Source organism: Nymphalis io, chromosome 12, assembly GCF_905147045.1.
Source record: "Nymphalis io chromosome 12, ilAglIoxx1.1, whole genome shotgun sequence".
Taxonomy (NCBI): Eukaryota; Metazoa; Arthropoda; class Insecta; order Lepidoptera; family Nymphalidae; genus Nymphalis; species Nymphalis io.
In genome coordinates, this window is record NC_065899.1 from 7,147,501 (window position 1) to 7,159,803 (window position 12,303).

General features: G+C 30.5%; 2 protein-coding genes across 5 annotated transcripts; one reads left to right on the forward strand and one right to left on the reverse strand.

Moving 5' to 3' along the window:
• The first annotated feature begins 823 nt into the window (after positions 1-823).
• On the forward strand, positions 824-8,611 carry LOC126772398 (DCN1-like protein 5). Of its 4 annotated transcripts, XR_007669652.1 has the most exons (10): positions 853-1,093; positions 1,175-1,291; positions 2,044-2,165; positions 2,676-2,776; positions 2,886-3,014; positions 3,873-3,997; positions 4,085-4,292; positions 5,517-5,612; positions 6,667-6,727; positions 7,736-8,611. XR_007669652.1 is itself a non-coding variant. In XM_050492762.1 (9 exons), the coding sequence occupies exons 3-8, from the start codon at positions 2,056-2,058 to the stop codon at positions 5,591-5,593; spliced, it is 750 nt and encodes a 249-aa protein (XP_050348719.1). In that variant the 5' UTR covers positions 824-918; positions 1,175-1,291; positions 2,044-2,055; the 3' UTR covers positions 5,594-5,612; positions 6,667-8,611. The 4 variants fall into 4 exon arrangements, 3 of the variants coding, with proteins under 3 accessions (XP_050348719.1, XP_050348720.1, XP_050348718.1); XM_050492762.1 differs by having other exon boundaries at positions 824-918; positions 6,667-8,611; XM_050492763.1 differs by having other exon boundaries at positions 6,071-8,611.
• A 465-nt stretch (positions 8,612-9,076) lies between these two features.
• Positions 9,077-12,020, reverse strand: LOC126772394 (protein FRG1 homolog). The gene is made up of 4 exons (XM_050492757.1): positions 11,872-12,020; positions 11,261-11,631; positions 10,186-10,375; positions 9,077-9,251 (listed from the first exon to the last, which is right to left on the reverse strand). The coding sequence occupies exons 1-4, from the start codon at positions 11,931-11,933 to the stop codon at positions 9,104-9,106; spliced, it is 771 nt and encodes a 256-aa protein (XP_050348714.1). The 5' UTR covers positions 11,934-12,020; the 3' UTR covers positions 9,077-9,103.
• Positions 12,021-12,303: the final 283 nt, after the last annotated feature.

Here is a 12,303-nt window from a genome sequence, read left to right on the forward strand (position 1 = left end):
ATTTACAATGTCAAATGTAAAAAATAATTGCTTGCTTTTATGAATGAAATATTGGTCTTGAAATTGTTAACTTCACCATATTCTTGGACTCCACCATATCTTAGACTCAAAGCTCCAGTGCAGCCCCCATTTGTCATCTTTAGCAAATAGGCTCAGCTCAGCAGTTAGTATGCTATAAGGAAGGTTAGGCAATTGACAGATACTGAAATTGCCAGGATCATTTATTTCAGTTACTTCCACAGTATTAAGGGCCATGCGGACTATTTATAATTTAGGAGCTAGAGCTTCCCTCAGAGATGAGTTTAGGAATATCGGTATTATGACATTTGCATCACAGTATATTTATGCAAATATTTTATATAGATGTAACAATATTAATCATTACACAAAGAAAAGTGACAGTGCATCAATTTAAGTCTAGAAATAAAAATAAAATAATCATTCGAAACTTCCGTCTTAATAAAGTTAATCAATCGTTTTTAGGACTAGGTATACGCATATTTAATAAAATTTCGCAGTCTATACTTGAGTTACCACAAAGCAGGCTTCAATTAGTTATAAAAATAATCACAAAGATTATTTTTATGCGAGCGTGCTGTCGATGTGATGCTGCTAGATTCAGTTACTAGACCACTGGTCTGATCTTCTCTAGCACAGTGTAATCCTCCACCCAGTATTACATTTGTTTATTAAGTGCATAATTAAGCTAAGGTTATATAAGCTAACGATATACTTAAATTTAGAACTATTTAGACAACATTTTCTTATCACACAATAACTATGCAATATCTAAACGTGGCGCAAGGTTTTATTTTGTTATAATCTGTTGTCTAAAAGTTTCGTTTTGAGTTTTTCTCCTCTCCGCCGCTGTGTTTGCACTTTAATTTTGTAAAAAAATATTATTATTTGTTATGAACGGTATGTTTTATGTGATATTAGGGCACTAAAAATATCGGTTGTATCCTTTTATTTCATATAATCTCGATATTATTAGTTTTATCATCGAATTATATCCAAGACATCAATACTGCTTATGATTGTAAATCACTTCGCTGCATGTTTTTTTATGATATTTTTGTTATATTAATCTCAGGTACTTGTTTAATGCCCTTGTAATGTGATTGTTATATGTGTTCTCTTCTCCCATTTTCTTCACATTGATTTTTTATTTCAGGTTATTATCGACCTGTCAAGTAGACATTTTTTCGTCAAGCTGTCTCCGCAAATTCGCAAAATAGGAGACGAAAATCCTTTCAAGTTCTCTAGTTTTATAACGAATCTGCCACCTATAGTAAGTATGAATCATTTAAAATTCACATTGTTAAATTACAAATAGTTCTTTGTCAATTATTTGAATGAATTTGAAAAAATATAACTAACGACTGTTCGTGACTTTGCTCGCGTAGGTGTGAGGGTATAAACTTACGATCATGCTCGATATAACCTACAGAAAAGTATAGAATATTTGTTTATAAAATAATAGAGACAGAGAGCTAAATATTGTAAAAAAAGCGATTGTGTTACAGGTAAGGAATTGTACTTAATATTTTTTTTATATTAGACCAGGCAACTAATTTACACAAAGTAAAAAAGTAATATAAATTGAAATGACAGTTATAATATATAAAACATGATAGTGAATATACTCATTGAATTAATATAAACATTTAACTTCTATGGATTATGCAGAATAAAGTTAATTTTCTCTACACATTAAGTAGGTTTAAAGTATCAGCATTTAATAATTAAATGTAGGTTATTTAATTGGTATTTGTAACAATATAGCAGTATTAGTTTTGTCAGTGTGCACTTTACAATATAAAAATAAGAGGTATGTTTTACCACTGTATAAACTTTGTTTATTTGAAATCTTTTAGCAAAATTGATGTTATGTTTAATGTGTATTAGATTCACATTTCTAAATTATTAACACCTTTATACTTTAGTTGTATATACTTAAAATAGAGTAGACAGAATCTGTTATGATCTGTAATATTATTTTTTTATATATACATTTAATAATTTTTCCTCTATTATTATTAGGGTGGTAGAACAATGCCGCGGTGCAGCAAGCGTACGCGCAGCGGCGCTCCTGCTGCAGATCTATTACCTGGCACTACCTCCCTTGAAGATCACCATCACCACAAACGTTCCAGAAATACTAGGTAATATTAGAAATGAGTCCTTAAATAATAATATTAGACGTAATGAGTTTCTAAACTCATTGTCCAAATAAATAGATTTTTGTGTCATGAGTTTTTGGTTAAAATAAGTAGACAGACTGGCAAATGGGTCACTGGATGGTTAATGGCTATGACTTCCCATAGACATTGGAAATGTAAAAAATATTAATCGTTCAATGCTTCAACAATGTTGTCTACCTGGCTTGGAAACTAAGACGTCTTTTGTGCCTGTAATTATACTGGAATCTTACCCTTCTAACTTTGATGGTACTTACCCAGGCAATCTTACACAAAATCCTACCTCCAAGTTAAAAAAAAAATTATTTCTTTGTTTCTCTTGTATACTATTATAAAGTAATAGTATTTACTAGTATTTTATAAAAACGTATTACAATGCTAGCCCTATTTTTATTTCGACATTATTTTTTTCATTCTTATTTTCATTAAAGTAAATTATAAATTCACTTATTTAATTTTTATTTTAAACATTAGTTCCAGAAGACATTCCAAATCAGAAGACACAAGTTTCAGTGTAAAAAAATGCTTAACTTGGTTTAAAGAATACACAACAGTTTCAGAACCAGATGTTTTAGGTGAGATTATTTATTAAATTTCTATTTTATGGTAAAATGTTTTGTAATTTATTTCAGAATACTTTACAAAATTATTTTTTTAAATAATATAATTGCATACTATTTTTAGGACCAGAAGGCATGGAAAAATTTTGTGAAGATCTGGGTGTTGATCCAGAGAATGTTGTGATGCTAGTCATTGCATATAAAATGGGTGCCAAACAAATGGGTTATTTCACACAGGAGGAATGGATAAAAGGTAAGGTTATATTTTCTTGTCCTGACTCTATATCATCATACCGCCAAAAATATTCTGTGTTTAAAAAGCTGAAATCTGGAACATAGGTTTATTTATAATGAGCATCCATTAAATAAAAGTATTTCAAGGTCAATAAAAAAAATCTTTCAAATTTCAACTTTTAGGCGAGGGAAATTGGAGGAAATGGTAACTTTCTAAGTAAGTTTTTGAATTTAGAAACATGAAAACATTTTATCTGTATAAAGCTTGGACGGGTAGCTTATGAAAATATAAAAATAAATAATCTGTTTGTTTTATTGCAATGCAAAGAGAGTTTGACATGAATTAGGTAAAACAAATTCCAAAATAGCATAGCTCAGGCATGCTTGTATGTAATGAAGTTCAAATATTATATCATTCACATTTCTAATAATACATTTTATAATGGTAAAGGTCAAAACTGTAAAGTGACTATGTAGTCAGCTGATCAGTCAACCACTATCATTTGCTATGTATATATGAAGCCCATTTAAATGAGTACACAAAGTATATTTATTATTTAAGAAGTAACAGCCTGTTAATGTCCCACTGCTGGGCTAAGGCCTCCTCTCCCTTTTGAGGAGAAGGTTGTGGAGCTTATTCCACCACGCTGCTCCAATGCGGGTTGGTAGAACTTATTATTTAAACTACTGACTAAATGAAACAACTAACAAAAGGTGTGAGTAAGGTGATAGGCAGACATAAATTTTCTGCCGGTCACACTTTTGTAATACTTTGGTATGTGGAAAGATAAAATTACATTTGTAAATGTCAAAATTTATAAGTGCCTGTAAAATAAAATACAAAAAAAAATTTATTAAAAAAACATTCTCTTTTCAGGTTTAACAGAACTTCAATGCGATAATGTGCACAAACTACAAAACAAATTAGAATATTTACGCAATTTACTCAATGACCCCTACATATTTAAGGCAGTATATAGATATTCATATGATTTCGCAAGAGTGAGTACAAATGATCAAATCTATTGTAACAAAACTGATGCTCGTCCTGTGTTGTGGGGACTGTAATGTGAACGGTGCGCGTTGCAGGACAAGGACCAGCGCTCGTTGGACACGAGCACGGCGCGCGCGCTGCTGGGCGTGCTGCTGCCGCGCTGGGCGCTGCGGGCGGCGCTGGGCGACTTCCTGGCGCGCGAGCGTCGCTACCGCGTCGTCAACCGCGACCAGTGGTGCAACATCCTTGAGTTCAGCCGCACCGTCGACGCGCAGCTCACCACCTACGACGCGGACGGAGCATGTGAGTTGCAAATGTTTTCAACTTTGCTTAGGTCTGTATTTCCTGATAGGTACAACGTTGGTTTTTTCAAATCCAGTGTAAAAAGGTTTCTTCGAAGCAAGCATGCTACATCTTAGACCATGTCGATGCTTTACATCAGCCAAGTCAATGGTCAAACGCTGGTCTATAAGATAATCTGTACCAAATATTACGTTACGACGATTCTTTCGACACCAATTTGTGCTTACTTCGAATCTGTATGTTCAATAGAAACAAGTACAGTAATATTATAGATCGAATTGGTGAGAAATAGCCTCCTAGAAAAGTTGACCTCGAAAGATTTAATCAATGGGTTAGTCTGTTCCATCCTTGAGAGAAGAAAAATAATCGACTTTGATTTTCAATTGACGCGATATCATTGGACGAGATCTTGAATGATCATGTGATGTTTCAATATGGATTGAAGAAAAAATGCGTTTTGAAGGTTGACAAAATTGTTATCGGAAGCACAATTAAAGTCGATATAAGTAGTTTAGTGGAATAGTTTTGCATTATTATATAATAAGGAACTGTTTGTAGTGCACAGTAATAACAGAGCTAATTACATGGATTATGTTAATCTATTTCTATATTCTAAGAATTGTTTATCTTTACTCCTATGATTGGAATAGGCTATATATTATAATAATCATGAGTTTCTTCGCATGGCGGTTATGATTTATGTAACTAGAGAGAGGCAACATACCTGAGGCCATATCTTCTATTCTATTTCTCTCTTATATTTATAATTTCATTGGCGCACAAGAATATTTTGTATTATATTATATATTTCTATTATACCACATTCAGAAATTCATAGGTTCGCCTAGTTTTATTGATAGAAAATGTTTTTAAAAGTTATAATCTCACTTTGGAGTGAAATACAAATAACTGCTTACTCTAGACAGCTTGAAAATTATTTGATTCATAGAAAAAAATCAATAAATTCTTGAGGTCAGACTTGATATAAGAACCTGGAATATCGGGATCCTCAGACATTTGATAGCCACTTGACCAGCCTTTCTCTGTTCAATAGTATAATAGTATACATTCTAAAAGAAAGTGTGCCTTCAATATGAATGAACATTCCATGAATCTGGTAAGAATTGTAATGAACATGCTTAGTATAAATATCACATAACAATTATGTATTTGAAATTTCTGTTAAAATCAAATTTTAAAAAGATCTTTTATTTTTGTTAACAGGGCCAGTAATGCTAGACGAATTTGTAGAATGGCTTCGAGCTGAGCGAGGCGGGGAGTCCTCAATGCTGGCCAGCTGAGACTGTCCACCTGTCAAAGGTAAAAAATATATATTTAAATTGATATTGTAAATGGGAGACTATTATGAGTGTTATCTGTGAATATTGTTTGAATATAGCATATTAATCATTAATATCAATAACATAGCACATAGTGTTATAATATCATAAATAATATTGCAAAATTCAAAATTTAGTTTAATTATATTTGAATTATTATTAATACTACAGCTTTCTCGCTATTAGAACCTATAAGGTATATGCAATGCGATAGTTATGTGAAGTTACAGCTTCAATCCTGACATACAACAATAGTGTAAGGGCACTATTGTAGTAGCCACATTTTATTACATGTGTATATTTTAAAATAGACCATGTACATTGTACACCATCTCAAAAAAAAATGGTAAAATCGTTTATAAATAATAATAATTTATTGGTATAACTGTATGAAAACAAGTGTAATATTGATAAATTATTTTTATTTGGTCTTTACAGGCAATGTCACACATTTATTAAATATGTGGTTAAAAGGTCATAGATGAACTGGGGATTACCTAATCAAAATCAACTAACATTCTCCAAGAAAATGTCAAATTTCGAAGATCATAATGTAATTTATTTCAAATCATAAATAGAACATGTGCTGCGTTTACCAATTGCCATTCAAATATCCCTTTTAAAGATAATAGACAAATAAAAAATATCATTTTGGGCTCCATCATACATTTAACATGAAACTCATCATTTAACACAGTCATAGTGTAGAGATAAGGAGAATTTTCTTTGTGTAAGAAGTTTCCATCGAAGTGTATGAAATTCAGTGGCACTGACCGAGTTAGAGGGTGAAATTTAAGGTAACGCGCAAATATGTTATATGAAACCCGATTTGCATACATTTCGGTGGTAATTTTTTTTTTTTTTGGAAAGATATAAATTACACTTCTTACCTCTACACTGAGTCAGTGAGAAAGTAACTTCTGAATATGTTTTTTTGTTATAAATCATCGATGTTTCTTGTGTCAGCTTTAATTGACAAATGTAAGTGGTTACAAATCCAATGTGATAAATATATTCACACAATTTGTCATCAGCCTCAAAAGGGTCGGTCTGCCGACGGCTCGACCGGCGACGTGGCCACGTTACACTTTAATTGTAAGTCCTCATGTATATTATTAATGTTACGATTCATTTTATTTGTATTTATGTATATTATGATTTCAGCGTTAATTCACGCTTCATAAATTCTGGATCTAATGAATTACACGTGAGCTTGTGTGAATAAAAGTTTTGACATGTGCATATATGTTTTGTTATAATTTTTGCAATTTTCTTTAGTAAACCATTGTGTAAAATTTGTTGTTATAAACATTAATATGTGTAATGTGTATAGTTGCATGTAATATGCTATGTCGGTTTAAAAAATCTTTTAATTGTTATCAACGATAATAGCAGAAAGTTGATGTGATTTTGTAGTGTAATTTGTCTGATTCAGAGATAATTTGCTTAATACACACCATTGTATTCCAATATTTTATTGTGTCGCTATCATTTAAATTGTATGCAATCTCAAATACTCTGAAATATATTTCATATCTGTTGAGAAAATATTTGTATAAGATAATTTATTTAATTTTTTTTTCTCCCACCGAATCAGTTATGTTATTTCAATAAAAAAATAGTACAAGCATTAATGAGTATAATTTTTAAGTGGCAAGCGTAGACTCTGTTATTTAAAAACCGATTTACTAATTTTAGGCTGTTTTAAAAAATATATGCTATTGATTTCAAAGACTTTGATACAGATGAACAAAATTGCAAATTTATGAGAAAAATATAATTAATTAATTAACATTTTCATAATTTTATTGTGTCAAAATATTATAGTAATAGTACTATGACAACCTGAACAAATATGTTAACATCAATTGTAGGCCAAATATGCAGTAGAAAAAGGGGTTGTAGTACTTAATATACAGAAATAAATCAAATTATTAATATGTGTGGTCCTGCCCTTATATGTATAACCTTCAAAATTAGACTAAACATTTAAAATATATATATTTGTCACCATATTTATATTCTATTTTAACTGATGCTAGTTTTTAATTTTCTGCAATATCATTCTCAAATTATTGAATCTATCGAATTAAACAATTACAGATATACTTTGAGAAGATCAGAGATATATTAACAGCTATGAATTCTAACTTATGAAGGAAGAATGATGGGACATTGATAATTTTGCATTATGCCAAGTCTCGACGCGCACTGGTCAACATAAGTGCCGGATTATATTACATATTTTGACAACTTGCTTTGTAAATACCCACCATACACGCCTTAATATTTTTATAATGAAATAACAAATATTAATATTCTGAATGTGTAATAATAATAGTTTTTATATATACAAAGCAATAATAAATTCTCACCTCATTCCACTTATAATATAGTAAAGGATAAATGTTACAAGTCAAGTTGTCAAAGATTAAATGCCAGTATAATCAAAATATTAATTGTAGGTAATCGATATGTGATCGATATGAACTCGACTGAAAGCTTTCTATTTTAAGTGTCGCTTACTTCGGAGACTAATTTGCATTTTTGTATTTCGTCTAGTTCGAAAGCCTGTTTTATGAGCGACAGTTGAATTTATCTGTAAAAAAATATTTTTGGCGCCATTCTTAAAAGGCGTTCAACTACGGTACTGTAATTTCAACGTTAAATTAATTATAGAAAATTGTACTCATTATAGTGTTTAACAAATTTAAGCGATATAACAGGCTTCTGAACTATTCAAAGATAAAACAATGCTCTAAATCAAGTTCCGATGGACTAGAACATCTAGTCTAATACCATAGGTTTAGGTGTAGATATGGTTTTTTTATAAGACATGTAGGTAGTATTTTTCAAATTCTTTATGATTGTAACGAATACGGTGTTTCTGTAAGAAAGCGGTGTATACAAAAATTATCTCAAACGTTTAGGCCCCTTGTACCGAATGTCATTGCAAGAGAAATAAATAATTCAAAAATTGTCTGTGTTTTAATTAACCTCACCCTACAACATAATCCAACACACGACTGGCCGCCTGCGTGGACAAGATACCTCCTTAACTGCTTTTGCTGGTGGTTGGTTTCGATTCTTCATAAGGATGTGGCTTTCGTACTCGATATCAAAATTCCATAGTCGGCTAGTGAAGACTTATCAAATTGTTTCGCTAGGAGCTTTTTTCCATAAATCGAACAAAAATTGAAAAAAAAAAGTACTTTAATAATGTAATTTTTTTTATTTTGCTTTTAAGCCCTCATATAAGCATGTAATGTCCACATCGAGAAGACTCAATTGTAAATATTTTCAGTTAAATGTATTATTATATGTCATTGTTGATTGTATAATTGTAGTCAGTTTTGTGGACTAAATAAAAAAGAAAAAATAAATAAATATCGCTTAGCATACCTTTTAATTACTTAAATAATTAAAGGCAAATTAAAGAAAATCGCGATTTAAAGTTAATTTTATTTTAAATTATTTACAATATCTATCCGCTTTCATTTTACTTCTACGATCCAAAAGTGTTTCATGTAGATTTCCCTCAGTTTTAGCACGTTTCAGTTCTACAACACCGCCGTCATTGAGTCGTAATTTTTTATCTTGAAATTTCTGGAACTTTTTTCTATGGCAAAACAAAAATTAAGTTTAATTCAAAAGACCAAGGGTATAAAATAGTCCAGGTAAGATTTTAGAATATTTATAACATAAAGATTAAGTGTCAATTAGCAAATAGCCTAAGACAGACTTGGATATGTAATCAGATTAATGATTATGAACATAACATGTAATCATCAATCACAATTACAAATTAAATTTGAATCTGAACAGAACGCGCGCCAATGCTCTTACTTGACACAGTCGCCCACTTTCCATTATTGATTACTTTCATTACACAGTAACCCTTAAACATTAATCTGATAACATTTAATAATAAAGAAATAGTCTATTAATAAGTATATAATATATGTAATTTGTTCTGCCGGGTTGTCTATCAAATTATATATGAATAAATTATTTTGTTTATTTGTTTTGAATATGTAATATAATTAATTTAAAGAAAATTATATAGAGCATTTATAAAGTTTGGGTGCTGCTTTGCACACAGGCTTTACATGCTTTCCGAGGCATGGGAGTGTACACACTTCCAACTTCTACATTCCGGGCTGCTACTGAGAATTTTCTGACAGAAACACGCAATATCTATTGGCCCACCCTGGGAGTTGAAAGCAGGACCAGGGTCTGCGGCCTTACATCTAGCCACTAAATCAATGAGGCAGTCGTAAACATCTTAGACTACTATTGAAACATCTATTAACAGGGTTCTCTTATATTAGTTATTTACTTACTTTATTGACTTAAAATGTCTTGAAATTATGTTATGTTACATTTACTAATTTTAAAAAATATAGTATAAGTTTAAATAAAATTTGGTTTGTCTTAATAGGGAGTGTGATTTCTTTTTAAACTAGCTGGAGAATTATCTGTATATACATAAATTAGCAATGAAACTATAAAAAATAACTTCCACATAACAGAAATTATTATATTTTACTTACACATAATTGACTTCTACTTCGTTGAGATCCCCCTCTTCCTCAACCACCACAGACTTGCTGATCTCCCGACTTTTATTGCTGCGTATGTTACAGATTACATTTTCATTTGCTGTAGGACTTTGAGCAACTACTGAATCATCTTCATCAACTGACATAAACTTATTTAGTGAACTTAAGATGGCTGTTTTACCTGGAATTTTAATCATTATATTTTATTTTACTTAGTTATAAGCAATACACATTTTTTATATATGTAGACAATTACATGATCTATAGCTTATTCCAACCACAAGAAGAGTAAACCCAAATAAACAACTTTGACGCCGATATCATTGGTCACCTATATCAATTGATGTAATATAATTGGTTGAAATCTTGAATAATCTATGATATTCACTATGTATAAATAAAAAAATAGGAAATGGCATTTTCTATGTCCATGAAGTTGTGAAAAAATTAATTATTAGATTCCAATTGATTTTTTTGGGAAGTAACTACTTCCACCTTGTGTGATTATCAAAATAACTTTTTTTGAAATTCATAATATTCTTATCTTACAACATCATATATTATACTATAATGATAGTATGCAGCTTTGTGGAACACCAGAATTAACAAATTTTAAGTCAGAGCATGCACAATTGACAACGCTGGTGGTTTACAATAGACTCATGAGGTAAATTGTTTAGAACTTAATGGTACTATTTAAAACAGGTAAGCTGAGGATTTTATTGAATTTATAATTTATGTTCACGGTACCAATGTTTTACCGAGATTTAAATAAAAACTAGAAGGGCACTAGTGCCGATTAAGAAATATTTTACTATATCTATTCAAAATAAAAACTGGCAATACATCAATAATATTTATATTGTGAAATTAATTTAAATATGCCAACAGATCAACATTACAGAAAAAGCTACTTTTTCTCATAACTTTAAATTAACAACAATATAAATATGGAAGTCTTTAAAAATCGTAATTTTCTTACAAAACTGTTATACAATATTAACTCTAGCTGTAAGTATTTGTTATTTGTTATTATAAAACGAAAAAAGTAAAAAAATTATCTTGCCATCTTGCCAAACTGGCTCCCATTGTTCCATTGGTCCAACAGCATCTGATCGTCCAATAACAACACCCACTTTTGACACACCAAGATATTTTCCATATCCTGATTTCAGAGCAAACTTATTTTCACCAGCTGGAAAAGCAGTGAATATTTCTTCTGGCGATGGCCCTTCGCCGTCGCCATGAGGGGCTCCTATCGTAAAAAGGCCATTATCTAATGCTGATACGTAGGAGTTATTTCCAAACTCGATAGCGATTGATCCGGAAATGTCATCAATTTTTTCTACTTTCCACCAACCAGCGTGTTTTACAGCATCTTCATCAATTCCATCACCTTCTGATTTTTCCTTTTTTTTATGTTTCCGTTTCTTTGCTCTGTAAGTATTGTTATATTAATGAGATTAAATAATATTCTAAAATCGAAATAAAATGGATGTATGTAAGTAATTTTTATTCTGATTTAAGCAAAAAAAGATATTACATTAAAATAAAACCAACTATTTTAATTAGTATGAACACACCAGGTCAAAACCAAAACTACCTATATAATTATTATTATATAAAAAATAGATACGAACCTAAAAACTAAATTTTTAAATTTTAATAAATACTTACTTCGGTTTATCACCTTTAAGAATTAGCTTTCCACGTTTAACAGCAGCATATTCATCAGTCATATTTAATTCAATATTACAAATTACAATGTGTGTATTGTAATTTGTGTGTTTTTAATGAATGTAAACTTCTTCCTAACATTGACAGCCGTCAGCACAGAATACTTATTCAGAGACAGAGTAGCGTAAGTCACAGACAATAAAAATTGAGAATTTCATTATTATGTTGTCACAAAATTTTTAGAAGATACAAAACAAACGCCGTAAATAAATTTAAATACATTTTTCTTTATTTCTGTAAGCATTAAGTAGTAAATGCCGGAAACTCAAACCGTTTATCTATGATTGTATGAAGTGCAAAAACATAATACTTTCTTCCTCTATGGTAAATGTAAGTAATGAATAAAAAATTAAACTAATTCATTTGGCTATG